Source organism: Emydura macquarii, unplaced genomic scaffold (assembly GCF_026122565.2).
Source record: "Emydura macquarii macquarii isolate MOO-44397 ecotype Brisbane River unplaced genomic scaffold, CSIRO-AGI_Emac_v2 contig_1477, whole genome shotgun sequence".
NCBI classification, from domain to species: Eukaryota; Metazoa; Chordata; order Testudines; family Chelidae; genus Emydura; species Emydura macquarii.
In genome coordinates, this window is record NW_027131614.1 from 19,231,491 (window position 1) to 19,257,865 (window position 26,375).

General features: G+C 40.8%; 1 protein-coding gene across 2 annotated transcripts in view; it reads left to right on the forward strand.

The window, feature by feature from the left end:
* The window catches only part of LOC137156754 (kinesin-like protein KIF20A), a 43,302-nt gene that overhangs the window by 7,639 nt on the left and 9,288 nt on the right, over nt 1–26,375 (forward strand). For both annotated transcript variants that reach the window (XM_067553755.1, XM_067553756.1), the window contains exons 6-16: nt 2,290–2,401; nt 3,026–3,217; nt 3,304–3,415; nt 5,374–5,445; nt 8,726–8,872; nt 9,495–9,660; nt 10,763–10,936; nt 14,259–14,398; nt 16,878–17,043; nt 24,177–24,294; nt 24,381–24,448. In XM_067553755.1, coding sequence (XP_067409856.1) covers nt 2,290–2,401; nt 3,026–3,217; nt 3,304–3,415; nt 5,374–5,445; nt 8,726–8,872; nt 9,495–9,660; nt 10,763–10,936; nt 14,259–14,398; nt 16,878–17,043; nt 24,177–24,294; nt 24,381–24,448 — 1,467 coding nt within the window. The remainder of the gene's footprint in view (nt 1–2,289; nt 2,402–3,025; nt 3,218–3,303; nt 3,416–5,373; nt 5,446–8,725; nt 8,873–9,494; nt 9,661–10,762; nt 10,937–14,258; nt 14,399–16,877; nt 17,044–24,176; nt 24,295–24,380; nt 24,449–26,375) is intronic.

Consider the following 26,375-nt stretch of genomic DNA (forward strand, 5'->3'; position numbering starts at 1 on the left):
TAAAACTCTCGTCCATGCTGTCCTCTTGCATCTTGATTACAGCAACATCCTTTCCTCTGGCCTTGACAAATGTAGTTTTACCTCACTCATAGTTGTTTAGAATGCAGCTGCAAAGATCATCCTCCTAGCCCATTGCTGTGATCACGTTTCCTCTCTGAATCCCTGCACTAGCTCCCCTTCTTTATACCACCAAATGTAAATTGCTGTCTTCATTTTCAAGGTCGTTCGTGGCCTAGCCTCCACCATGGCCTATCAGTCATTTGCTATCAAGATATTGACTGACTCTGGCCCATGATGCCAGCCTTTATTGCCCTCTTGTTAAATTTTCAAAGATGCACTTTTTGTGCTTTCTCCCGTGCTGAGGAGCTCCCTGTAAACATATGCAAAACTACATTATCCTCCAAAACCCTCCTTAAACATCTCATTTGTTATGATGCCTGCAAAAACATTGTCTAGTTAAGCTGCTGGTACCACTTCCTGTCATGACAAGCAATATTGTCTCACTGCTTCCTTGCACTCCCCCATCTGTCTTCTTGTGCCCATCTGTGGTCTCTTGTCTTATACTTAGGTAGTCCCTTCCCCAAAGAGCTTACAATCTATCTTGTTGTTTATACTGCTCCTATCACAATGGAGTCCTAGTTGATGACTAGGACTCCAAGGCACTATGGTAATATAAATAATACCCTGAATTCTTGTCATAAGGCTTTCAAGTATTCTGGTCTTAATAAAACTTATAAAAGAGTTAGGAAGGAAAACTGGCATTATAATGTTACAATGCCAAAACTGCCATAATACAATCATGAGAGCTCATAAATGAACTTACTTACAGGTCCTGATGAGGATGTCTTTTATGAATAGCAGATAAATTGGTAACCTGACTACTTATCTGTCTTGTGTATAGTGCATACAGCAAAACCTTTTGAACTTCTCTCTGAATTGCTAAGGCTTCATTCTTTCCTCTTGCTACTATGGAGTTTTAGTTGTGTCCTATGGGAAGGTTGTTCTTCATTATGAGACTATTATAATGCAAACAAGTATGTGAAGGGCAGAGGAAGAGAGCTGCCTGGATATACTACTTTGGAAAAATTTGAACAAGCTATGGATCTTTAAATCACAGCAGAGACAGCTTTTTGTTTTGAGGCCAAATTCTGATTCTAGCAGATAAATTTTGGGGTAATTTTGAAACTACATCTGACAAACAGACCATTTTTATATTGAAAAAGTTCTAGTAACATCTCAAATTGTAATAGCTTGAAATTCAAAGCAGGTACATTCAAGGCACTTGTCCTATTCATGGAATTTAAGATGAAAAGGTCCACTAGATTATCTAATCTGTTACCTGTATAGCTTTTTTCTAAACTACTGATGAGAACTCCTTTTAGTTCAGTCATAGGTTGACGTATATGTCTGAATGTCCTCTATCATCCCATCGCTAACTGCTTTATGAAGATTGCAGACACAGTGTCTGCAATCTTCTACTTCAATTCTACTCAGGAAGGTTCTCTAGATAACCTAACCATTTCTTTTTTTAAACAAGTGGATGCCATCACAGCTTCCACTTTGCTTACTGATTTACTATAGAAAGAGTTCACTGTTCACATTTTGTTAGATGAAACACCTCTCACTTTCCCAATAGTGACAAATTGTACTCTCCATCATTTGAGAAATCAGAATCTGAAGTTCTGTTCTGTTGCTTGCTCTTGTCCATGTAGGGGAAGCTTTTGTACTGTATTGCAATTGGTCTACATATTCTTGCCTGCCTGCTCCCATCTATGTGAAATATTGACTGACTGAAGAATGACAGCTGAAGCAGAGTCAAAATAGGGAGAGGAGGAAATATAGTTGTGGGAGGGGAAGGAGATGCCTGGAGTGCTGTTCAAGATGCTGAAGATAAAGTTGTTGGCATGGGGAGCAAGTGAGCACAATATTTCAGAAAAGAGATTATGGCAGTCTGCTAGGCGCTCTACTATTGCTGATGTTGCAAATGTAAAACTTCTAGTAAAAATGGTGGCTGCCAGCAGGAGGCCAAGAAATGATGACTGAATATAAATTTTAGCTTAAGAGTTCTCTGATTTTGCTTCATGGGTGCAGTTTTCTCCTTAGTTGCAAAAAAAACTACAGTTACGATCTTTCTCCATTGTTTTTGTATCCTGTAATTAAATAACCTTTTTTCAAAAACTAGTATTGGCGGTGAAGACAAGCACAACATAACATTGTCACTGTTGCACTATTTCTTCAATATGATAATAAATTATTAACTTGGCTATAACAACTTTTTATTTTCTCAAGGACACAGAAGATACTTTGAAATCTCCTACAGTTCAGGGTGCTTCATTGTGTATCTTGGACTCTGCCTCTTTCAGCAGCTGTACTTCAACAGTTCTGCCTTCTGACCAGCTAGGTAAAATAACCTTGAATTCATATGGTAAAAGTGAAGATGTCTGTTAGAATCATTTTAAGCCTGGAGGATGTGGAAGCAGAGACTCTCTGAACTGGCCAGCAGAAAATTTCCTTTGAAAAGTCAAAGCCAAAGATTCACTTCATCTCATTTTCAAACTGTGAAATGTAGAGGAGAAATAAGACATTTTAAAATCCTTCTTTGATATCTTTGCTACATTTAAGTGGTGGCTTAATTTTGCTAGACAAAAAGAAAAGTTTGGTAAGAACTTGTGGCTAGAAACATTAAGTTGGTGGTTGGCAAAAGAGGAGAAAATAAGAAAACCAGCAAATACTTTCAAGTCTGTTTGCTCCCAAGTTCTTATTTTGAGTTGCAGTTTGATGGGAAACATTGAATATTTGGGACCAATTTGTCAAGTGTGCTCAAGCATTTGTGCTCCATAGTTAAGTATATTCAAAAAATTGGGAGAAGTAACAGCTACATTTTTGTTTACAGAATTATGTATGATAGGGACTTTCTGCCATTTGAATTTCTGAGGCTGCAGAACAATTTCAGACTTGCCAATAAGGTTGCAAGTAACTTTTTATCTTGAGTAATGTTTTATCAAGCTTTTTTAATGGTTAACAGTGGATGACTCTGTTCTACATGACACTGATGGGAGTAAGCATCAGAGAATGCAGTCTTCAGTGTGGGTTTCGTTCTGTGAAATTTATAATGAGTATGTGTATGACCTTATGGATGCATTGGCTACATCAAAAAATCAAAAACGCAAAGTTCTAAGAATCTGTGAGGATCAAGGAGGAAACTCTTATATTAAAGGTAACTGTGTTACTTTTGTGACATTGATTGTCCTGTACAAATATTAATGACTCAATGTATTTTTAAACAAGTCTTTTTTTCTGCAGACTTAAAGTGGATCAATGTTCAGAGCACTGAAGAGGCTTGCAAAATATTAAAAATAGGAAATAAGAACCGAAGCTTGGCTTGCACTAGAATGAACCAGCACTCAAGTAGAAGGTTTGCTTCCTGTAATTATAGACAGGTCCTTGTACTTTATAAATTCTTTTTGTTAAACTGAAAAAATAAAATTATAACACACTTTGAAAATACTTCTGAAAAGAGCAATTATTAGTTGATTGCTGAAGACTCTGCTTGATTTATATTCTTGTCAGTACATCAGCCTGTCACTAATTTCCCTTTTTGAGGGGAAGACTCAGAAGGTTTATGGCAAAGCAGGTCTACCAATAATTGGAGTGCTTTTTTTTTTTTTTTTTTTTTTTTTTTTTTTTTTACCTGTTCAATCTCTTAAACCTAGTTATGGTACGGAAATTGCCCTAATCTCCTTAGTTTACTGCAAAATAGATCTATGCTAATCTCATTAGATTAATACAGTTGATTGAGATGGCAACAAATCAGCAGAGCTTGGTACAGATAAATGAAACAAGATTGGAGTGGCTGTTTTCTCTCAGGTCTCAGAAGGTAGTATTAGGCAACTTGTATCCAGCTGAGGGTTTTTGGGTTTTTTTTTTTTGTTTAAGGATTTCCTCCTCATCTCACTTATTCAATATGTGTGCAAGACCAGAGACCATGATGATATTAAACCTGAAGTGTACTACCTTTATGCTGATGCTCAACTGTCTAACTTTTGCCAGACTAGAATATTACAATTCAGCTTTCCATTTTGTGTCTGGATAATAGCAGGCTGGTTGTAGCTCAGTCCAGAAAAGACTGAGATTAGGTGGATTGATATTACTGGGTTAGGTGGAAGTAAGGGGGGGGTGGGTAGGAAGGGAAGGCAGGGGATTTTATATTGGAAAGGTATGCCAGTTTATTACTCAGTTTTCTAACTTGGGAATGGGGAGGGGTCCTTTTTGCCCTCTACTGCATGATGTCCATTTGTCTGTTGGCCAAGAATGCTTTGTCAATCTGCCTTCAACAGGCGATTGTGATCTTCCTTGTTGAACAGTGGCAGTCTCTATCCACTCCAGAGGAAGGCTATGCTTGATCACCACTTAAGCTAGTGCAGAACACAGCTATCTGCTTTCTTAGCAGAATTTCATGCATGCAACTGGTGCTCCAGAAAGTATACTGACTTCCAGTTAATTTGAGTCTAATGGAATTAGTTTTGATGTGTAAAATCCTCCATGAATTGTGATTTGACTATTTTAGTACCTTTCCACCAAATTCCATAGTAGAGATTAAGTGGGGTGCTCACACTGTGCAGGAGGAATTAAGGGCAGAGCATTCTGTATTCTGAAATTTGTTTCCCTCTTTGGCCTAACAGCCAGAGTATAACTGTCAGAGCAGTAACTGCTTTTTGATTCTCAGGTGTGTTCTGAGGAGGTTAAGTAGTGTTTTCTTGTCTTGGAGTCTAAAACAAATGTGATATTAAAATGTTAATGCACCAGGAAAACCTTACCAAATATCGGGTAAACTGAACAATAATTAAATGATGCATGTGCTAGGAATCAGGGTGAATTACTAGACTGACTGACATATTCCTCCTGCATCCCCTTCCAAATAAACTCCTATTTCCAAGGCGTTCATATTCCAAACACATGGGAAAGTAGAGTTCCTGTCTGAAGTTCTTGCATTCAGGGATTCAAAAATGAACCTCACGGATCAGTAGATTTCTTTATACGACTTAAGCCAAACAGCTTGTATGAATCTTGGAAACCGTTTTTTTTTCTCCTCTGAAGCTACTACCTAAAATTCCACTCATTAACTCCCATGCTTCAAGTAACTGTAATTTGTTTAGCTCTTTACGTTTTTTGTAATGGTATTTATCACACAGTAGATCTACTTTTATTGGCTGTTCAAATTGGTGCATTACAAAGATGCTCTTTTTAACTTTTATTTTGTCTTGACACTTAATTTTCTCTTATACATGTTCACCCCACACAACTTGTAAAAAACAAAATACTTGGTAAAGTTAAAGATTGTTGACTAGGAAAACCTGTTTGTTTCCCTACCAGTCACAGCATATTTTCTATCAGACTACTACGACTAAGTGGTGAAGATGAACCTCGTATTCTTGGAGTTTCAGAGTAAGTACCTGTTACTACTGGCTCCCCCATAATTAATTTTATTAGAGAATAGAGAAGACAGACATGTCTAAGTTGCCTAACACTCTGAATTATAAATTATTCTCTGACCTCTAAGTATCTCAGAGCCATGTTGTTTGCAGCAGGCCTTTAAAACTTGGTAGGGGAGAAAGTCTTGGGGCCAAAAAACTGCCTTTATTGGTCCCATTAAATTCCATTCAGATATGGTTGAGAGAAACTTATGAAAATTGCCACTTCCCTTCTGTAGCTAGTGTTCTTCAAGGAAACTTTCAGCAGCTTATCAAGGTAACAGAACATGAACATCTAACAGTTGGCTCAAACCATAAGAATGGCCATACTGGGTCAGACCAATGGTCCATCTAGCCCAGTATCCTGTCTTCCGGCACTGGCCAATACCAGGTGCTTCAGAGGGAATGACCATAAAAGGTGGTAATCAAATGATCCATCCCCTCTCATCCATTCCCAGCTTCTAGCAGACGGAGGCTAGGGACACTTCAGAGAGTGGTTTTGCATCCCTGCCCATACTGCCTAATAGCCACAGATGGACCTATCCTTCATTAACTTATCTAGTTTTGTTTTTAACACTGTTAGAGTCTTGGCCTTCACAACATCCTCTGGCAAAGTTTCACAGGTTGACTGTGCATTGTGTGAAGAAATACTTCCTTTTGTTCATTTAAAACTTGCTGCATATTAATTCATTTTGTGACCCCTACTTGTGTTATGAGTAAATAACCCTTCCTAACCAGTTTTATGTTCTCCACACCCTTCATGATTTTATAGACCTGTATCATATCCCCCCTTAGTCATCTCTTTTCCAAGCTGAAAAGTCCTAGTCTTATTAATCTCTCCTCGTATGAAAGCTGCTCCATATCGCTAATAATTTTAGTTGCCTTTTTCTGTACCTTTTCCCATTCCAATGTATCTTTTTTGAGATGAGGTAACCAGATTTGCATGTAGTATTTAAGATGTGGGCATACCATGGATTTATAAAGAGGCAGTATATTTTCTTTATTTATCTAGCCCGTTCCTAATGATTCCCAACATTGTTAGCTTTTTTGACTGCCACTGTACACTGGCTGGATGTTTTCAGAAAACTACCACAATGACTCCAAGATCTTTGAGTGGTAACAGCTATTTTAGACCCATGACCAATGCAACAATAGCACATACTGCTCAGGGAGCTGCAGGTGGCAATAGCGCCTCAGGGAGTGTGGGAGCAAGACAGGCTTCCTCTGACAACCCTTCCTTGGGGTCACCATGGTGGGGGAGCTAGTCTTGCTGTGTCCACCAACTCAGTACATGACCCCACCAGACCTCCCCGGAGGTAACTGCCTTTGCTGCTGTCTTCTAATGTAGTGAGTCGCAATTCACACTGTGCTGCAATGCAGAAAGTTGAGTCCAGACTCTGTCAGTAATTCATGATCTCGGGCTGATGGGTGTTGTACATAAAGCAGTAAAACAAGATTTTATTTTTTAAACAACCTAGGAAACTTCATTGTTAAAATAATGTTTAGGTGACAGAGTCAAGCACTCACAAGTTGGGGAATGTCAGGTTGCCTGGACAACTTTAATTCAGCTCACTTGTGTATATACATAATGATATACTTCTTTCCACAGGACTCCTGCTTTCTGCAGTGCACAGAATGGGCAGTGCTCTGGGTCTGAATCAGGATTGTGTAGTGAATGAAGATGTTTATAAGATCCCTTTCTCTCTTCCTCTAGAAATTGGTAGGAGTGTGAAGAATAAAATAGGGACTGCAGGAAGATGAAAGGATGTTCCTGTGATTTAAGACAGGTGAATGCCGAACAGGAGAGCTCTTTTATCCCTGCTTCTGCTGTATTCATATATGATAATGAAGTCATTTAAGCCAAAATTTGGACAAGTGCTGTTAATCATGTTCCTCATTTTGTGGGCTCCCCATCTGGGGCCTGACAGGAAGAAGTGCTGAGCACTCAGGCCTTCAGCTGAAGTTAATAGGAACTGTGGGTGCCCAGGCAGTAACAGTGTGATCTGGAGGAATGAGCATGGAGTTGAGTCGGGATGTTAGGAGTTCAAATCATGGCTCTGCCAGTGATTCAGTTTCTTATTTTCTAAGTGGGGAAGATACAAATTTAAAATCATTAGAAAATATCATGGTGTACTGTATTTGTCAGCATACTTTGGTTAGTGTACAGTAAATAAGGTAGGGTCACCAACTGAATGAGATTGAACAGCTGCCTCATTCCCTGAGCAGCATCCATCTTGTGTACTGAATGAGGTAGGGATCTTGTGGAAATAGTATGTGATCATATAATTAAACATATACATGCAATGGGTTAAAACTGCCCATGCAACTGAAGCCTATGCAAATCTACTTTTGGGCACTGCAGAACTTTTGGATACTTGACTTTGCAAGCTAAATAACATCCTCATAATGCAGTTTTTAATGTACTTATTTATCCTGGAATAAATATTTCTCCCAGCATTCTAGTGGGCTAGATGGGGGCAAACCAGAGGCCTAATTCAAACTTTGGTAGCATGTAATGCAACTTTTGTCAAATGTTGACACTTGGGGATATAAGTCAACCTGTGGGGAGCTCCATGCTTTGCACAAAAGTTGGAAGCTTGCAGAAAGAAACAAACTCTACCCTGCATCCAGAAAGTATCCATCTGCATTGTATAACGCTCGGTCTTAGTACTACCTTGCAGTTCTCAGTACTGAAGTTGACTAGAACATGATGAAAGTACTTTTCAGTGTGTGTTTCTCCTCAAGGGGAAGGTGCTTCACCAGTTCAATTGGTAGCACTCGTTTTGGGATCAGTTGGTTGTGGAATAGTCCCACACTGAGATTTGGGTTCCTATGAATGCTGGTACTAAAAAATTAGATGAGTTTTATACTGTTCTCTGAATGCACTAAATCCCACTGTTTTAAAAATAAAGGCTACGACACTGACTTAACTAACTCCATAGAGTATGGAAATACTAACATTCATATTTAAGCTTACTGCAGTGTATAACTGTAGCTGTATTATGAGTACCTGATGTCTGACTCTGGTCTTTGTATTGGAAGGCAAGGCTTTGTACAAAACCATTTTCTTACCTTCTAATGTTTGATTGATTGTCCAGTGGCTTTTGGCAAACAGAAGGTACTCTGTAGAATGCATCTCAGTTGTGTCCAGAAATGTTGAGTTCTTATCACATCAACATACCTGAAAATAAATAGTATTAAAAATTGTATTAACTTGTACAATATTTAAATTGCTGATTAACTCTTTCCTGTAGAATGTCTCTCTGTGATTTGGCTGGGTCTGAACGGTGCAATAAAACACATACCTTTGGAGACAGACTAAAAGAAGCAGGGAATATTAATAATTCTCTTTTTATCCTTGGGAAATGCATTGCAGCACTGAAGCAGAATCAGAATCCTAAGTAAGTGAGAAGACTTGAAACAAGAACTCTGGTTTTAGTTCAGCTAAAAGACTAACCATGCTGTGCACAGCTTTGGGTGGTGGTTCTCAAACTTGCACAATAGTTCACTTTACATGTTCAATCTGTTCATTGCAAACATGACTGTACCGATACAAATTTAATTCTTCTACTTTGCCTTATTTTAAAAACTATTGTATGGGGAGGTACGGTGGAAAAGACATTAGAATACAAAGCCAGTAATTTTTTTTTATATTGCGAGCAACCAATATCTCTAAGTACAGATTTTTCTCAGTGTGTGCAAGTGGGCTCACTTGAGCTCGGAAACAGACTGTACTCAGTATGAGGTTTCTTCACGTATCTCCTTTTTGTGAGTGGTGTGAACTTGTTAAAAAATACAGACTTGTGGTCCATATATTTTTAAATACCTTCCACAGATCTTTCCTTGGATGGTATCTGGGTACATAGTCACCTTTATGGTATAGGGACACTACATTCAAATTTGGGTGTTCTTATAGAGAAGTGCATATTTCCTCCAAAAGAGTGGATTTAAAGTCGACTATGCATGTAATATTGCAACTCGCTCATGGTTTTTCATGGAAATTTTTACAATTTTCTCTTTAAGAGTGAAACAGAGCTATGTTCCATTTAGAGAGAGTAAACTCACCCGCTTGTTTCAACCATTCTTCTGTGGTAAAGGCAAAGCTTGTATGATTGTCAACGTTAATCAGTGTGCCTCCACTCATGATGAGACGTTACAAGTAATGAAATTTTCTGCTATAGCCAAACAGGTAAGTAGAAGTTTGCTTCTCCTTAACTATGAATTGCCTAAACTATATATTGACTATATATTGAAACTCCTGGTCATATGGTCTCCAGTGTGCTTAAGACTTCTTAATTTGGCACAACTGGCTTATAATATACCATACTACTTCCTACATATAAAGTGCTGTTGCTTGTTGGCAAAACGTTTAATAGTTTTAACCTTTTTGAAATTGTCAGTTTTTTCAGTCAGGTATGCAGAACTGCATTCTTATATTTGTATGCACTGAACTACATGCAAGTACCTAGTATGACCAGATAGTCTTGGCACATGTTATGCCACCTGTGTATATGCAAATAATTAAATTAAATCATGCACAAGTTATGAATGTATAAATGCATGAGTTGCTGAAGCTGGCCAATTGTCCGAAAGCTCTTTGACAGCAGATTCAACAATTGCAGCAATTCTAGTAGCTTACAACAAATATCCTAAACAAGATCTCTAGTGCTCAAATTCCTCTTGTTTAATGTTCATGACCTCGGTTTAACGGTTTTCTTACTAGTATGGCCTTCTGGCCAGTAGGGGCATGGAGTGGTTTGGAGGCAGTCTGCTCCACACCTGAGGAGAGTCCTGTTCAAACAATCTTTGGCAGTGGCTGAAGAGCTCTCTCACTGCTTGTCGCTATCCAGCTTAGATGTTTTCTAGTTCCTACCCTCCCTACATCATCACTTTAATGCAGGATTTTGGTTGGTATTTGATCTTACCCCCTACATCATCACTTTAATGCAGCTGTTTGGAGCCTTTTTTTTGGAAGGAGAATCTTATTTTAGTTTGGGGCTGTAAACCCACTTTTAAATGTAAACTAAACTCTCAAAAACTAGGACAACAGCAATTAGTTTTTCCTATTTGAATTCCCTCATAATATGTGCTTCCACCTCTGGATTAGCTTTCCCTGTCAACTGTGTATTTGAACAGATTCTTTGCTAGATGGAAGGTTTGTTAACATAGCTCCATTATATTTATACCAGCTTTGAAAAGGAAATGCCGTTTTATTAAATAAAGAAAAACTAGGACCCTTACAACTGTGTATTTGAACAGAGTACATATAATTATATGACTCTATTTTTCAGGTTATTCAGACAATCCATCCCAGGACCTTTGGATTTTTTGCCCCAAGACTGGTTGGAAAGGATGGCAAGTCTATAGTACATTTTGATGCCAATGTATCTGCTGAAGAACTTCCTGATGAAGATATTGATACCTCTTCAGAAGAGGAAGTGGACATCACCATAATGACCCATGAGGTAGTTACAAATCTAATCAAAGTTGTGTGCACCACATAGTGTCGTCATTGGCTAATGTTCAGTTTGTCAGTATATTCAGACCATAGAAGTGACAAGTTGACTAAAATGAAACTCTTAGGTTCCTGCTCATAACTTAACATGCTGTGGGATGATAGGATGGACCAGCTTAGCTTGAAACTGGCCAAATAGAATAGAAATGAGGCTAAATATTAGAAATTTCAGATCAAAAGGAAAAGCTCATTGGAAGTGAATATTTAGAATGGAATGGATGCTTCTTTCAAGCCTACTTGTCTTGTGATGTAAATCTGATGCAATATCCAAGAAGGAAAGTAAGGCAGCAGTAAGAATTTATTTTATTAAAAAACAGCCTGTTATTTTTAAACAGCTACTCTTTTCCTCCTTGGGAACTTTACAAACCTAGTCTTTGGAACCTTTGCAGATCACTTTAACAAGGCTCTCTTACATGGTAGGAATAAGATCGATGTCTGTCACTTAATTTGTATATACAAATAGTCATAAAAATGCCGGCGTGTGTATCCATCCGGTATGTGGTGGATGGAATAGAAGGCTTACTATCTTTAACAAAGGATCGCAAAGTTAACATCTGCTAAAATTAAACATCCAGGCCTGTTGATTTGAAAATAACATAAACCCAAGAGTCTTAAAAGAACTAGCTGAAGAGTTCTTTGACCCATTAATGTTAATTTTTAACACATTTTGGAAAATGGAGGAAATTCTAAAGGATTGGAGGACTGCCAACATGATACCAATTTTTAAAAAGAGTAAAACAGATGATCCAGGGAACTATAGACTGGTTAGCTAGACATCAGTCTTGGGCAAATAATGGAACAGTTAATTTGAAGCTCGTTAATAGTTAATGACTAAACATATAATTAATTCCAGACAGATGGTTTCATGGAGAAATAGGTCTTATCAAACCTGTAACCTTTTTTAAACAATTACAGGTCTGGTTGATTAAAAGCAACTTTGTTGATCTAGTATACCTGGATTTCTTGAAGCCATTTTACTTAGTACCCCGTGGCATCTTGATTTAAAAACTTGTGTTATGAAATTTAACTGGGCACACATACGGATTTAAAAATTGGCTCACTGACAATTGTTAATAGGAGATGTCATTAAGCAGGGTCATTAGCAGCAGAGTCCCTGAAGGATTAGTTCTTGGTCCAATACTTTTTGATATATTTTTAGAATCTGCTTAGATGAGGGAGAAATCTGTGCCCTTTACGAACTTTAGCAGGTAAGATTGGTGGGGTAATAAATTAGGATAGATTACTATTAGTGATTTGAATTGTCTGGTTAAATGGTCACAAGCCAACAAATTGCATTTTAATACAGCCAAATGCAAGGTAGTACATCTGAGAACAAAGAATGCAGATGATACCTACAGGATGGGAGACTGTCTTGGAAAGCCATGACTCATGGGGACTTAAGGATCATTGTAGATAAGACTCCACATGAGCTCTCCGAGCAATGTTGTGCCTAAAAGGGCTGGTGTAATCCTTGGTTGTATAAAAAGGGGACTATCAAGTAGAAGTGGGGAAATGATCTTGCCTCTGTGTACAGGGTTGGTAAGATTATTCAAATACTGTGAACATAAGGGAGAGAAGTTAAATGAAGGCTATAAAAATGAGCCGGGGGCTAGAATACAAGCCGTATTGATGTGACTTAAGATGCTCAATTTATTCATCTTATTGAAGCAAAGGTTGGCAGGTGACTTGGTCACTGTGTACAAGTACTTCAACATGTAAAAGATCCCTGATAGAAGGGGCTTGTCAGTCATACTGATAAAGGCATAAGATCAATGGCTGAAAGTTGATTAGACATACTCAACCTTGAAATAAAATTCAGTATTCCAGTAGTAGGGGTAATAAACATTGGAACACCTTATCTGAGGAAGTGGTGGACTTTCCATCTCCTTTTTTCTTTAAAATGAGACTCAGTATTCCACAAGGCAAACTTATTCAGTGTCTGGGAAAAATTCTACAGCCTGTGTGTTCAGTAGGTTGGACTATGCTCAGACTGAGGATTGTGAGCTGCAAGTGGTCTTCGCAGCACATGATATTAAAACACTGATTTAATTAACAACCAATCAGGGTGCTTTTACTATGTTATTAACCAATTGTAGTTGATAAAATAATTGTTCAGTCATTTTGCTGTGAGAATAAAATATAAAAAACTAAATATTTCCCTTGTCATACTGTTTAAATATAAATATATAGTACTGTAGTAAATGAAACCATGAACTCACTACTGTAGCTCTTTTGGGTAATGTTGATTGTTAATTTGGCTCCTAAACCACTGAGATCTGAGTATCACTGCACCAGGTGATCATAATGGTCCCTTCTGTCTTTCGTGTCTATGCTGCGAACCTAGCATCTTTTGGCAATTGAATATTCAGATGATGGCAGAAATTGCCGAAGTAGGGAAGAGTTGTTTCTGCAGTAAATGTTTTCAAACTTGAGTTTCTCTTAAGCTTTTCTTTTGAACACTAGAAACTGCTAAAAACTCAAATCTGCATGAAATGCAACCTCTTTCTACTGGCTATGATTTTTACCTCTCCTAAGTCAACTTCATGGTCGTTCACAACAGCCAAGCTCAGTTTGTCACTTGGCTGCAGCTTTTCATTATTTAGCAACACAAAGAAAACTTTAATCTTTTAAACTATCTAAGTGGAGTATTGCCTCCATGTAATGAAGCTGTGACATGGCTAATAAACTCTTACCTACTTGTTTGAAAGAACATTCTGTTACGAAAACACTGTCCTCGTGTGTCATGCAAGACTCATTCTTGTCTAACTGATCTGTCATGTTGCACACCGTAGCAACTGGCTAGAACATTTCTAGAGGCTAGTGATTGCTGCTGCAAATCAGTACTCAAATTATTCACCTGCGACAAATCAGCTCCCAGTAGTCCAACTTTATATATGTGTACTGCTTTCCACCCAACAGAGCAGGAAACTCAGTGATCCCAAAACGTAGAAAGATTTAATTAAGTCTTTCCACATTTGGAAGAAATAGGATCAGGATATAACCATTGAAGTAAATATCAATTTTTCCCATTGATTTCAAGGGGAGTAGGCTCAAAATCCTTTCCTTGGGACATGAGATTTTCAATAGAACGAAGGCGTTTTCAATAGGAGAACTAACCTAGAAAGGCCCATGAGATGGAGTTTCATAATCCATAGTATATCAGCAGAGATGGCCTTTATGAACACCATTACCTGGTAAATCCCATGCAATTCAACTAAAGAGTTATTACTCCTTTTAGCTTTGGTTTCTGAACTGAAGTATTTTAAATGCAGGAGCTCTTGAAAACTACTGAGAATCTGAAGGAGAAGATAATTGCAGAAAGGCAGAGTAAAATTCTTCTTGAGGTGCAGATACGTAAAGAGATGGCAGAAGCAATGTTTCAACAACTCTTGGAAACAGAGGAAACGTGGAGGTAAGTGATGAGACCCTCAAAACTGTAGAACATGGTAGAATGGAATAGGAACATCTCATGCATACACCATTTAGAGGGGAAGCTAATAATGACTGGCCAGCTCTAAAGCTCTTCTGTTCCAAAGAGCAAGACTAGAAAACTTCTCAGTGGTTAGACTCCTGTTACACACTTGCCCAAAAAAGGTAACATCCTCTGCATGCAACACTGAATTTATTCTATGGTTACTCTAAAATTACTGGAGGATATCATATTCTGACTTTACTGTACATGAGAATCTACCAGACCAGTTAAAGACATCTGAGTCTAGTCTCTCACTCAGTACTGCTGAGGACATTCTCCTGGATTGCTGTAGAAGACAAACTGCTACACAAGTGATAGAACAGCTTCAGAAGCACACTACATTTTCTTCCATTTTCAGTGTGGCTTTTTGATCCTGGCCAGCTCCATGAACCATTACTGCCTTCTTAGTGGCTAAAATACTGTGATTGCACACAGGTTATAGAGCTGGTTCTGAGCAGTGGTGGTGGTAACTCCAGAGATGGGCTCAATAATTTGGGGGTCTGCAAGGTTGATTTATTTCAAATGCTATTGCATGTGATGTAGCGTGTGAGCCGTGCCATGTACAATGAGTGACTACTTTCAAACCGTTATGAAAGACTCTCCCTGTCTTGCTCTTCTAAGACCTCCTCTTTCCTACGAACCATTCACCAGTCTTCTTTTTGCCATCCCCATGTGCTTTTGTTGTTGGATATGCTAGTTCTTATGTCTGGTGATAGAAACGCTTGGATGGCATGACAAATTATCTGCTTAATTCTCTCATCTTCTCCCTGCCATTCATCTTCATTCAGCTTCCTCCTCTGTTCCACTAAGGTACAGTTGTCTGATGTTTAACAAAGAGACTAGTTACAATAGACCATGGCCTCTCTGGCAGGTGACCAAGCACAAAGAAATCAAGCATGCACTGAGGTGGTAGGCGTCTGCATGCTACCGAAGAAACCTGAAATTACCTGTCACACTTCTGCATCTTTACTTAGGATGCTATGCCATGTTCTTCTAGGGGAGTTGTAAAAATTGTGACAATCACAATGGGATTGTGTACCTCACCCATATATGATGGGAGCCAAGATGAGCCTAATAGGAACTCCACAGAAATTTATCATATTGTAGTGTAGTAACATGGAAGATAATTGGTTATACAAGTCTTACGGAGTCTTACCGTAGTGTTAATGTGTCAGGTCTGTCACTGCCTATTAATGGAAATTTGCTGTTGGTTGGTTGGTTTTTTTTTTTTTTTTTTTTTTTTTAATTTAAGGCTGGGAAAACCCATCTGATGCTTGGTTTAAACTTAAATCTGTCAGATTAGTTAGTTATTTTGGAATGTTGGGTGGTAGGTTAATCTACACCAATTAAACCAGCAAAATCTTTCTAATGCAGATGCAGCTATCCTGGCATCGAAGTTCTTCTACCAAGATACTTTATGCTGGTTCCTCAAACTGCATTTTTATGCCAAAGTAAGGCCTAAAGTATAGATCAGTTTTTAAACTTCAGCCCAAGATTGAGCTCCCATAAATTAGAAAGGACTTGAGCCCAGATATCTAGGAGAGGAAGGATGGTCCAGTATTTAGAATGCTAACCTGGGATTGAGAGTCGCAGTTTCTGTTGCCTTCTCTACTGGCTTTGTGTGATCTTGGGCTTGCTGTGCTTTTAATTCTGCATCTGTAAAATGAGGATAATAGCACTTCCCAACCGTCAGTGACAGCATGAGGATAAATCCACTAAAGATTGCAGCATTTGAGAACCTTGCAGTAATGGGGAGCATATAATTACCTAAGAGCCTTTTTATCTAATACCTGAATTTGCCAGCATTGCCAGTTGGTGTACTGTGACAGCAGCAGCTGAATGAGAGATCACAGCAGGTTTTTTCAGCTTTTTTGAACTGGCAAATATCTGTTGCCAAACAAAAGTAGAACAGAAAACTAGATCAACCGAAACAAACTCGACTGACTTCCAGCGTTAAATATACACACACTTCCTGTTGCATATACAGTTGTCCCACAGACTTGCATTATGGCACCATTGCAAGTAGCTCAAAGTCCTTGCTAGCATTAATATCAAGACAGTAAAAGTAGCCAGAAACAGAACAATTTTGACTTCTCTTGATTTCTCTTACTTAATTTATGATATTCTAGTATTAGAGATTAATTAAATTATTTTTCCGATACTGCAAAATAGAATCTGATAAAACTTTGTGTTTGTGGTAGTATAAAGGACTAAGTGAAACTACTGCAAACTTAAAGTAAGCTTAGAGTACTGTACATTTCTTCTGCTAGTCTCCCACTTAACCTCATTTTTATTTACTTCAAATCTTTGCCCAACTCTTTCTAGGTTACACATGTCGTTTTGAAATATTAACACTTAAAAACTCTTACACAATTCTGGAAATTGTAGCACTCAAGCTAACTTGATTTATCATTTTCAGTAAACGCTTGGAAGATATGAAAGAAAGTTATGAGGAAAAATTGGAGACTAAATTTGAAATGTATAAGGAAGCTATAAAGAAACATGCATATATGTGTGCAATGGAACAAGTTGAAGACCACTATGTTCCAATAGAAGAGTTCATAGCTGAACAAGAGAAAGTTGAGGTAGACTTCATTTTCTTTTCTTTTATTTATTTTTTTTAAATTGCACTGTAGCGTCTTTAAATTGTCAGCCTATGTAACATTGCCTTTCCTTAAAGGTATACTCCAGGAATTCTGTTTTTAACTGTAACATTGTAAACTAAGCAATCAAAATAACTTTGAGGTAGTTCAGCTCCTTTATGTTGTGAATACATGGGCGTATTGTGCTAATATGATGTCACAGGCTCCTTCTGATGCTGTTTGTATGCAAATAGCTTCTCTGGGAATTCTGGCTGTGGATATGTCTATAGTGTAATAGCAAACATGGGCCAGCCGCAGGTGTTTTGACTTGGGCTGCGGGGCTATAAAATTGCAGCATAGACATTTAGGCTAGAGCCTGGGCTCTGGACCTTCCAGCTTGAGCCTGAATGTCTGCAGTGGAATTTTATAGCCCTTCAGCCCAAGTTCTACAAGCCCGAGTCAGCTGACACAGGCCAGCTGTAGGTGTCTTAACAGTGTTGGCATACCCTACTAACAGCAATGAGCTCCACTGTGTGTGGAAACACTACCTGCACTCTCCACCCAGACATCGTGTGTGTGGCGTTCGTTACAAGTGGTGGGAACCTGGGTTTTATCAGAGCTGCAGCAGGAGGAAAGACCAGGAATAACTGACTGGAGAAGCAAGGTAGCAAACACAGGACTGGGAGTATGAGAGCTGAGACACAGAAGCCGGGAGCAAAGATGGGATCCTGTGACTTGTGAGGTGTCTGGAGGGTGGGCGTGAGACTTCAATCCTTGACAGGTGTTCGTGTGGAGGAAAAGCAGAGCGGGGATGTGGTGAGTGAGGGGAATAGCCCTCAGAGCAGCTCTTGATTCTGAAGATCCAGAGGGAAGCAGTTGATGGTCAGGAGGGTGTCAATTTGTGGTGAGATCAAAATCTTTAATAAAACCCAAAAGGAGACTTAGGTTCTTGAGTATTTTAGTAGCTGTATCCGACACTATATTACACATTACACTATATTACACATTCTTCAAGTAGATGCAGCTGTGTATTCCACTTAGATATGTGTACCAGGCAGCCACAGACCACCTGTGCCTTTTGATTCCGACCTCACCATTGGGTTCAGGACTTTCCCAGGGCTGTGCCGCCTATGGCCCCTCTGATGTAGCAAGCCCTGTGGTGAGGATGGAGGTGGTACTAGAATGTGAGAACACCGTGGCACCAGGACTCTTTGACCCCCACTGCATTCAACGCTGCAAATGCTTCCATGGCAGCTGTCACCACCTTCAATGGCAGTGCATTTGGACACTCTGGTACCACTTTTCCCACCAGGACCAATTCTCCCCGTGGCACCTGAATACTCGATACCGCTGGTATTGCCTTCATGGGGGCTCAGGTTCCCATCTCATTCTGAGCGATGGATGAATTGGACTCCTGTTGGTGTCACTTCATTCATGTTGCTGAGATCACAGGGCTCTGATTCCGAGTCTGTCTTCCTCCTCCAGCTCCATATCACCTGATGAACTCAGGCGGCAATGGACCAATATGGCTCCTACGTTGGCATGAACCTCATGGCTGGGACAGAGGTTCTTCGTCAAGTGAGGTCCCTGTGGGTGCTCCACTTCAGGTGTCGGTGTGTCCCAGTGCCATTGATCGGAGATTTCTACAGCAGTGCCTGTAAAGGCTGCGCATGCACGGAAGGTGTCTCATAGCATGTTCTTGCCCTAACCACCACTTGTGCAGCCTGACCCCCTCAGTTCCTTCTCAAGCATCCCCAGCCTGAGACGGAGCTCCTCAGCACTCCTTTCATCCGAAGATAAAAATTTAAAAATAGATTAGACATAGTTTACGTATAGCTTTCTGTCGTAGGATAAGTTAAAGTTACATCGTTAGTTTAAAAAAAAAACAAAAAAAACACCTTAATTATATTCAATTAAATATAAGGGAGTAACATCTTCCCTAAAACTTCTAAAATGCCTGGGTCACCAGGATTTAAGAGAGACGAATCCTGCAGGGAGACAGTTCCGATTTCAGACACACACACTCTGCATCAGGTGCCTTGGAGAGAGACGCATCCCAGCCAAGTGTACGCACTGCACCAAACTCAAGGTGAGAACCAGATCTTTCTCGGTCGTTCTTATGGAAAAAATCCCTACAGCCCTCCTCCAAGTCTGATACCAGGGAAAAGGGCACAACTATGGCTCAAACCTCCACTGATAGAAGGAAAAGAGCCCCAACCTCGCCGGTCAGAGATGTTTAAAAAATAATAGGTCTTCAGCCAGGTCTTTACCTCCCGTGCCATCTACTTCACAGGAGAGCTCAGTCACAGAGCCTACAACTTCCGGCACCAAGAACACATCGGTACTGAGCCACAAACAGATGTTGGCTATGGCAGTGTTGACATCAGCTAAGTCAATGCCGAAGCCCATACTGGAAAGCGTGCTGCTATCATCTGCCCCATCACATCATCTGCACCAGAGAGAGCAAAAACCGAACCCGTGGTACCGACTCCTTCAAGGGTTACAGGGCTACCTTGAGGTCCTTGAGTGTCCATGCCGTCTGTGCAAAGATGCCACTATGGGAGGTGGCAGCAGCAGCAACGTTTCCCACAACATTGCTTTGTGCAGTCTTCCCCCCTGAAGTTACGGGATTACCTGAGAAAGAGGGACAGATCTCACAGGAAGAAGCAGTCTGGCTTGAGCTTTGTGCAGTCCACACACCTGCCCTCAGTGGAGGACAAGCACTGGTCCAGTCGTTACTTTGGGGATGGGATGGCCCACTTGTACAATGCTTGGGACTCGGCCTCCAAAAGCTGTGTCCTAGACATTGTCTGATTGGGCTATACAATCCCATTCCTCTTTATGCCCCCTTCCCATTCTCCTTCCCTGTCCCTCTTCAGGGACCCCTCTCACCAGACACTGCTCATCAAGCAGGTCAGCTCTCTGAAGTTCGAGTGGTGGGGGTTCCATAGGGGCACCGGGGACATGGCTTTTACTCTTGGTACTTCCTTATTTTGCCTTTGGATTTCGCTATGAGACCCGTTCTTGACCTTCATGCCTCAAGAGATTCCTGACTATCCTACCTATGCTTTCTTAGAATACCTGGTTTGCTGCCCTGGGCTTTCAGGATACCACCGATTCTGCTATGCCACAGGAAGTTTCTGCAGTGTGGTAGAAGAATGCTACTTGCAGTATACAGTTCTCCCTTTCAGGCTCTCTTCTGTCCTCCGAGTCATGACCAAATGCATGGTGGTGGTTGTGGTATATCTCAGGAGGGAGGGAATCCACAGTCCCATACCTCGTTGATTGGTTGCTGAAGAGTGGCTCCAGAGAGGAAGTTCTCGCCCACGTTGACACCACATTTTGTTTGCTCAAGTGTCTAGGACTCATTTTAAAAACCACAAAGTCAACCTTAACTCCCACTCAGCAAAGTTAATTGGGGCACTGTTCAATTACATGAGGTTGAGGGTATTCCTGTGAACCGACTGCTTCAGGCATATCTAACTCTGCTTCAGTCTGCACACTCAGCCATGCATAACAGTTGGTCTGTGTCTGAGCCCATTGGGGCCACATGTCCGCTTGCACACAAATGGTCCAGTCTGCCAGATTGCACCTTGCCCTCCTTCAGACGTGGCTCAGGATGGTTTACCGCCCTTCCCCGCGTTCTCGGGACAGTTTAGTTTGCCTTCCTCCACTAATCCTGGATTCCTTTCATTGGTGGGAATCCCCATGCGATGTGTGCCAAAGGAGTCCCCCTTTGCTCAGCCCTCTGACCAAGTTGGTGGTTACTGATGTGTCCCTTCTGGGTTGGGGGGAGCATCCGGATTTGTTGAGGGTGGAGCCTCACTTCATATCAACATACTGCAATTTTGGGTCATCCACAATGCATATCGTCCTTTCTGGGATCATATCAGACACTCAGTGGTTCACATACTCACCAACAAATACCACTGCAATGTAGTATGTAAACAAGCAAGGGGTTGGTACGTTCCAGGTTACTGTGCCTGGAGGTGATCAACCTCTGGCAATTTTAAAGACGACATCACTCCAGTGGCAATCCGTTTGCCAGGAGTGCAAAATAATTTTGCCAACCATCTCAGGAGGGTTTTTGCCTTGAAGGAGTGTGTTCTCTGTCCCAGTGATTGACCAGTTTGCGATGATGGAAACAAGTCACCTATTCTGCTCTTGGGGTTGGGAAGAGACTCAGTCCAGGCCCCCTCTCTGATGTCTTTCATTACAGCTAGCAGTTGACTCTTCTGTATGCCTTCCCCTCCTCTGCCCCTCCATTCCGATCATTCTGCAGGTCCTCAAGTTCAAGGAGGATTGGGCCAAGTTCATCCTCCATGCTCCCGCATGGCTGAGACAGTGCTGGGTCTCAGATCTCCTTGCTTTGTCAGCTCAGCCTCCCATACTGTTTCCTCTTCCTCCTGACCTGCTCACTCAGACCATGGCTGCACCCTCAATTCTGCAATCAGCTCCCTGCACCTTGTGACGTGGCTGCTACATGGATGATTGAAAAGGAGGAGCAGTGCTTGACAGCTGTCTAAGTCCTACTCAACAGTTGGAAGTCCTCCACTAGAACAGCCTACTTAATGAAGTGGAAAAGAGTCTCGGTGTGGTCCTTGGCCTGTAGGACCCATCCAAAACATCTTGGAATACCTACATTTTCAGAAATTGGGCCTTGTGCTCAGTTCACTGAGAGTGCATTTGGCAGTGATATCCAGGTTCCATCCCACGATTCAAGGGAAACCACTTTTTCCCAGTGCCATGGAGATGAGATTTCTGAAGGGGCTTCTCTGTTTACATCCTCTGGTCTGAGAACTGGTTCCCTTGTTGGACCTAAACATGATTCTAGCAGCTATTGATAGCCCTTCATTCAAGCCCCTTGCATCCTGTCCACTATTCCTCCAGTCGCAGAAAACCACATTCCCAATAGCCATCACTTTGGTAAGAAGGGGTGTGAGTTTCAGGCCTTCATGGCTGAGCCACCTTATACTCCGTTTTCCAAGGAGAAGGTAATGTTGAGACCACACCTAAAGGGTTTTTATCCAGGGTGGTCTCTGTTTCATCTGAATCAGGCAATGTATTCACCTGTATTTTTTCCTCAAATCCATGCTCTTCCCCAGAAGAACAATGCCTCATTCTTGGTGTCAGGCAATGTTTGAAATAAAAAGCTGGACAGGACTAAACAGTTGTCATCTCACCTGCTCCGTGTCATATGCCGATCGCATGAAGGAGCAAGTGGTTTCTGCACAGACCATCTCTAGATAGATAACATCTTATATCAAGGCTGCATGTGAGAGAGCTTCAGCTACATCTCCTCAGTGGATACAGACTCTCTCCACAAGAGTGCAAGCAATGTCGCTAGCATTTCAGTGACATTTCCATACTGGACACTTGCAGGATGGCTGCATGGTCATCCATACATACGTTTATGCACCGTCCTGCCATTGACACATCTTCCAGAATGGATCTAGGACTTGGAAAGGCAGTCAGTCTCGCCTCCAGATTGGGGTACTTCTCGCAAGTCACCTAAGTGGAATACATATCTGCACCTACCCAAAGAAGAAACTGAGAGTTCTGTGGCACTTTAAAGACTAACAAATTTAATATTTGCAGACATAAGCTTTCGAGAGACTTCAGCTCTCTTCTTCAGATGCAGTAATACAGAAAATAGGTAACACAGAGGCATCTTATAGATATCCAGGTGCATTGAGAACAATGGGGGAGGTGGAGTCCGGTACTTAAGACCTAATGACAACCATTGAGTAGGAGGTGAGAATGGGTGAGTAAAGTAACTTACCTTCGGTAGTGATATAGCCACTCCAAGTCTCTGTTTAAACCCAGTTTGAATGTGTCAAGTTTGCAGATCATTTCTAACTCAGCAGTTTCTCTTTGAAGTCTGTTTTTGGAAGTCTTTTTTTTTTTTTTTTTTGGAGCAATACAGCAACTTTCAGGTCAGACAGAATGCCCTGGGGAATTAGTGTTCTCCCACTGGTTTATGGATGTTATTTTTTTGTCTGATTTGTGTCCATTTATCCTTGTGCATAGTGATAGTCCAGTTTGGCCAACGTACATGGCAGAGGGGCATTGCTGGCACATGATGGCATATATAACATTAGTAGATGTACAGGTGAATGAGCCCCTTATGGTGTGATTGATGTGGTTAGGACCAGTGATGATGTCATTAGAGATGATGTGTGGGCAGAGCTGACAACGGTGTTTGTTGCAGGGATAGGTTCCTGGGTAGGATTTTTTTGTAGGGTGTATGGTTGCTGGTGAATATTTGCTTCAGGCTGGGGGGCTGTCTGTAAGCCAGGATGGGTCTGCCGCTCACTGCCTGAGCGAAAGATGGATCATCTGCTAGGATACGTTGTAGATCTTTAATGATGTGCTGGAGAGATTTTAGCTGGGGACTGTAGGTGGTGACCAGTGGGGTTCTGTTGTTTTCTTTGTTGGGTCTGTCCTGTGATAGGTGACTTCTGGGTACCCGTCTGGCTCTGTCAATTTGTTTCTTTACTTCTCCAGGTGGGTATTGTAGTTTTAGGAATGTTTCATAGAGATCCTGTAGGTGTTTGTCTCTGTCTAAGGGATCAGAGCAAATCCGGTTGTATCTTAAGGCCTGGCTGTAGACAATATATCATGTAATGTGTCCAGGGTGGAAGCTGGAGGCATGAAGATATGCATTGCGGTCAGTTGGTTTTCGGTATAGGGTTACTTACTTGAACTGGTTCTTCAAGTTGTGATGCAGATGTGTATTCCATGACCCACGCTGACTTTCCTCTTGGACTTTCAGTGTGAAGGAACTGAGGGGGATCAGGGCAGTACCATCTCATACAGCTGGGGAGGAGTCACAATCACCAGGTGCAAGCATGAGTCCTCTACAGGTACTGCTAGGCAAAAGTTTCTGGATCCAGTGTGCTGGGTGTGCACACTTCTAAGTGGAATATGCATCTGCCTTGGCAAGAGTGGCACACATCTTACTGAGTCTTTGCTAGAATAACACTAAAAGTAAACTTTCAGTTGGCAACGATTTCCAAAATAAATGTTCAGTATGATCAAAAGTTACAGTAGTAAACTTGGTTAAATACAATTTTTTTTTTTAGTCAAAGGTATATATTCTCTTTACATAAATATCTGCGCATTTCTTTGTTCAGGACAGAGATAGGAAAGTATTAGAGTTGCAACAAAAACTTGGAGAGCAGTCAGATGGATTGTTGGCTGTGGGAATTCCAAGTTCAGATACGCTGACTGCAAAAGACAAAGTGAAACCAGGTAAGCATTTAATATTATTCAGTATGTTCTTTTCTAGAATATAGACCAGCTAACTCTCTCTCTCTCTCTCTCTCTGCCATATACAGATCTTAAATATAAGGAGATGCAGAGAACTACAGAAGTATTGCAAAGACAGTGTGAAGAGAAAGATGAGGTAAATTTATCTATCTTGTCCCAGACTTGGATGAGTTGGAGATTGTTTTGTTGATTTGAGAACTCTACCTTCTAAGGGCCAGATCTTGAAGTGCTTGGCACTAGAATCACCTCAACTAGGAAAAACTTTCAGAAGTGCTCCTACCCGATATGCTGAGTTCTTACTTGGTGCCTAAAATGGGAGTTGGACTCTTATATTGTGGTTTGTCACTGGGTTGAATCTTGTAGAGACAGTTTCACATGATCACTAATGGTCTGGGAGTGCAGTTGAAGCTGGAATCAGCAAAGAATCTGGTTTAGGATCGAGATGCCTCATGAGCACTTATTATCCAACAATCCTTTTGAGGTAGGAAACAATTATTGACCCCTATTTTAGAGGTGAGGAACAGAGGAATTAAGTGACTTGCCCAAGCGAGCCTGGTAACAGCCCAGATCCTGAGTTTCAGATCAGTGCCCTAACAAACAGGTACTTGATACTTAAGCAAATTATAGGAAAGCTGTTTTCTGGATGAAGTGAAGATCTGGAAGTCAGACATAAGTGGCTTGTTGCTATAATAGAGCTCCAGGGTGTGCATTAGGCTATTGGTGTGTGTATATATGCCTCAGTTGTATTAAGCATGACCCCAAAGCAGAGTTCCTTCAATAGTTCATAATGTGCACCAGTAGCTTACTAATTCACACCCTGCAGGAGCATATTGCTGTTGGAGTGTGGTTCTCATTTGACACTAACCCCCTCCCCCCCCCCCCCCCAAACATACAACTGAGTGTGGTTCTTGTAACAGATCTTTCCACTTTAACCCCTTCCCCGCACCCCCCCCCCCCCAAAAAAAAAAAAAAAAAAAGGGTAGGGAAAGGAGAAACCTTTTTGGCTACCTGTAATAAAAATACTCAATAGTAAAGAAATTTTCATCAACTTCTACTGAAAACCAAACATTTTTACTTTTGTGAGAACCTTTCTATATTTTACTGGCTCTAATTTTGAGTATATGTATTTAAAGTGCCTGAACTAGTCACTCATCTTCCCACTCCCAATCTTCAGAATCTCAGCAGCCATTTCTGGTCCCAAAGCCAATTTCAACTTTTTGGCCTGAAAAACTAAACTTTTTTTTTTCTAGAGTAAAAGCTTTAACTGAGAGTTGTTCAATATTGCAAATTTAAAGTGGCTAAAAGAGCAGTGAACTATTGCTGGAATGGTAGCCTGGGACTTCAGGGTGTGGGGGGCAGTCTAAAGGAGTTACTCATTCTCCTAGAAATCCCACTTTTCTCTTCTCTCTTGCTTCACTTCTCTCATGCATTCCTACACGCTGGCTCAGCTCTTACTTTTTTTGTATTCCCCTCCCACCCCACCCCCCACATTCATCCATTTAACATAGATTTAAAAAGCCCTTGTGCTCACTATCTTGCTATTTCTAACTTCAAAGCCTTTTGGAGAACTACCTTAATAGTATTTTTGTAGTGGAGTACAGCTAGGGGCATTAATTCTCAAAACCTATTTTGACTGGCAGATTGGGCCTCTGTCTCAAGTGTCTGAGCAGGAGCACAGTTCACAACTAATATAAACACAACCAGTAGGACAATGTTAAATGGAAGAAGGGATAGGAGGAAAAAGTAGATGTAAATTGCCTCTTGCATCCAGCATGTGAGGTTATTACACCAGCAATAAGAATGGAAAGAAGGACCCTAGACTGCTGCTGGAAGTGGTCACAACTCTCCTGGCTTTAGTGGAATTGCAGCTGCTTATTCCAGCAGTGAATCTGATCCAATAATTCTAATATGTGCTGGTTGTAGTTTATTGTGGATAAGATGCACTTGTAAAATTCCATTGTTTTACTGTGGACCCACTTTTTCATTCTTGGGTCTTGCAAATGGCTTGTTACTGTGGAATAATAATACTCTGAAATGTTTAATAAACTTAAGTATATTTACCA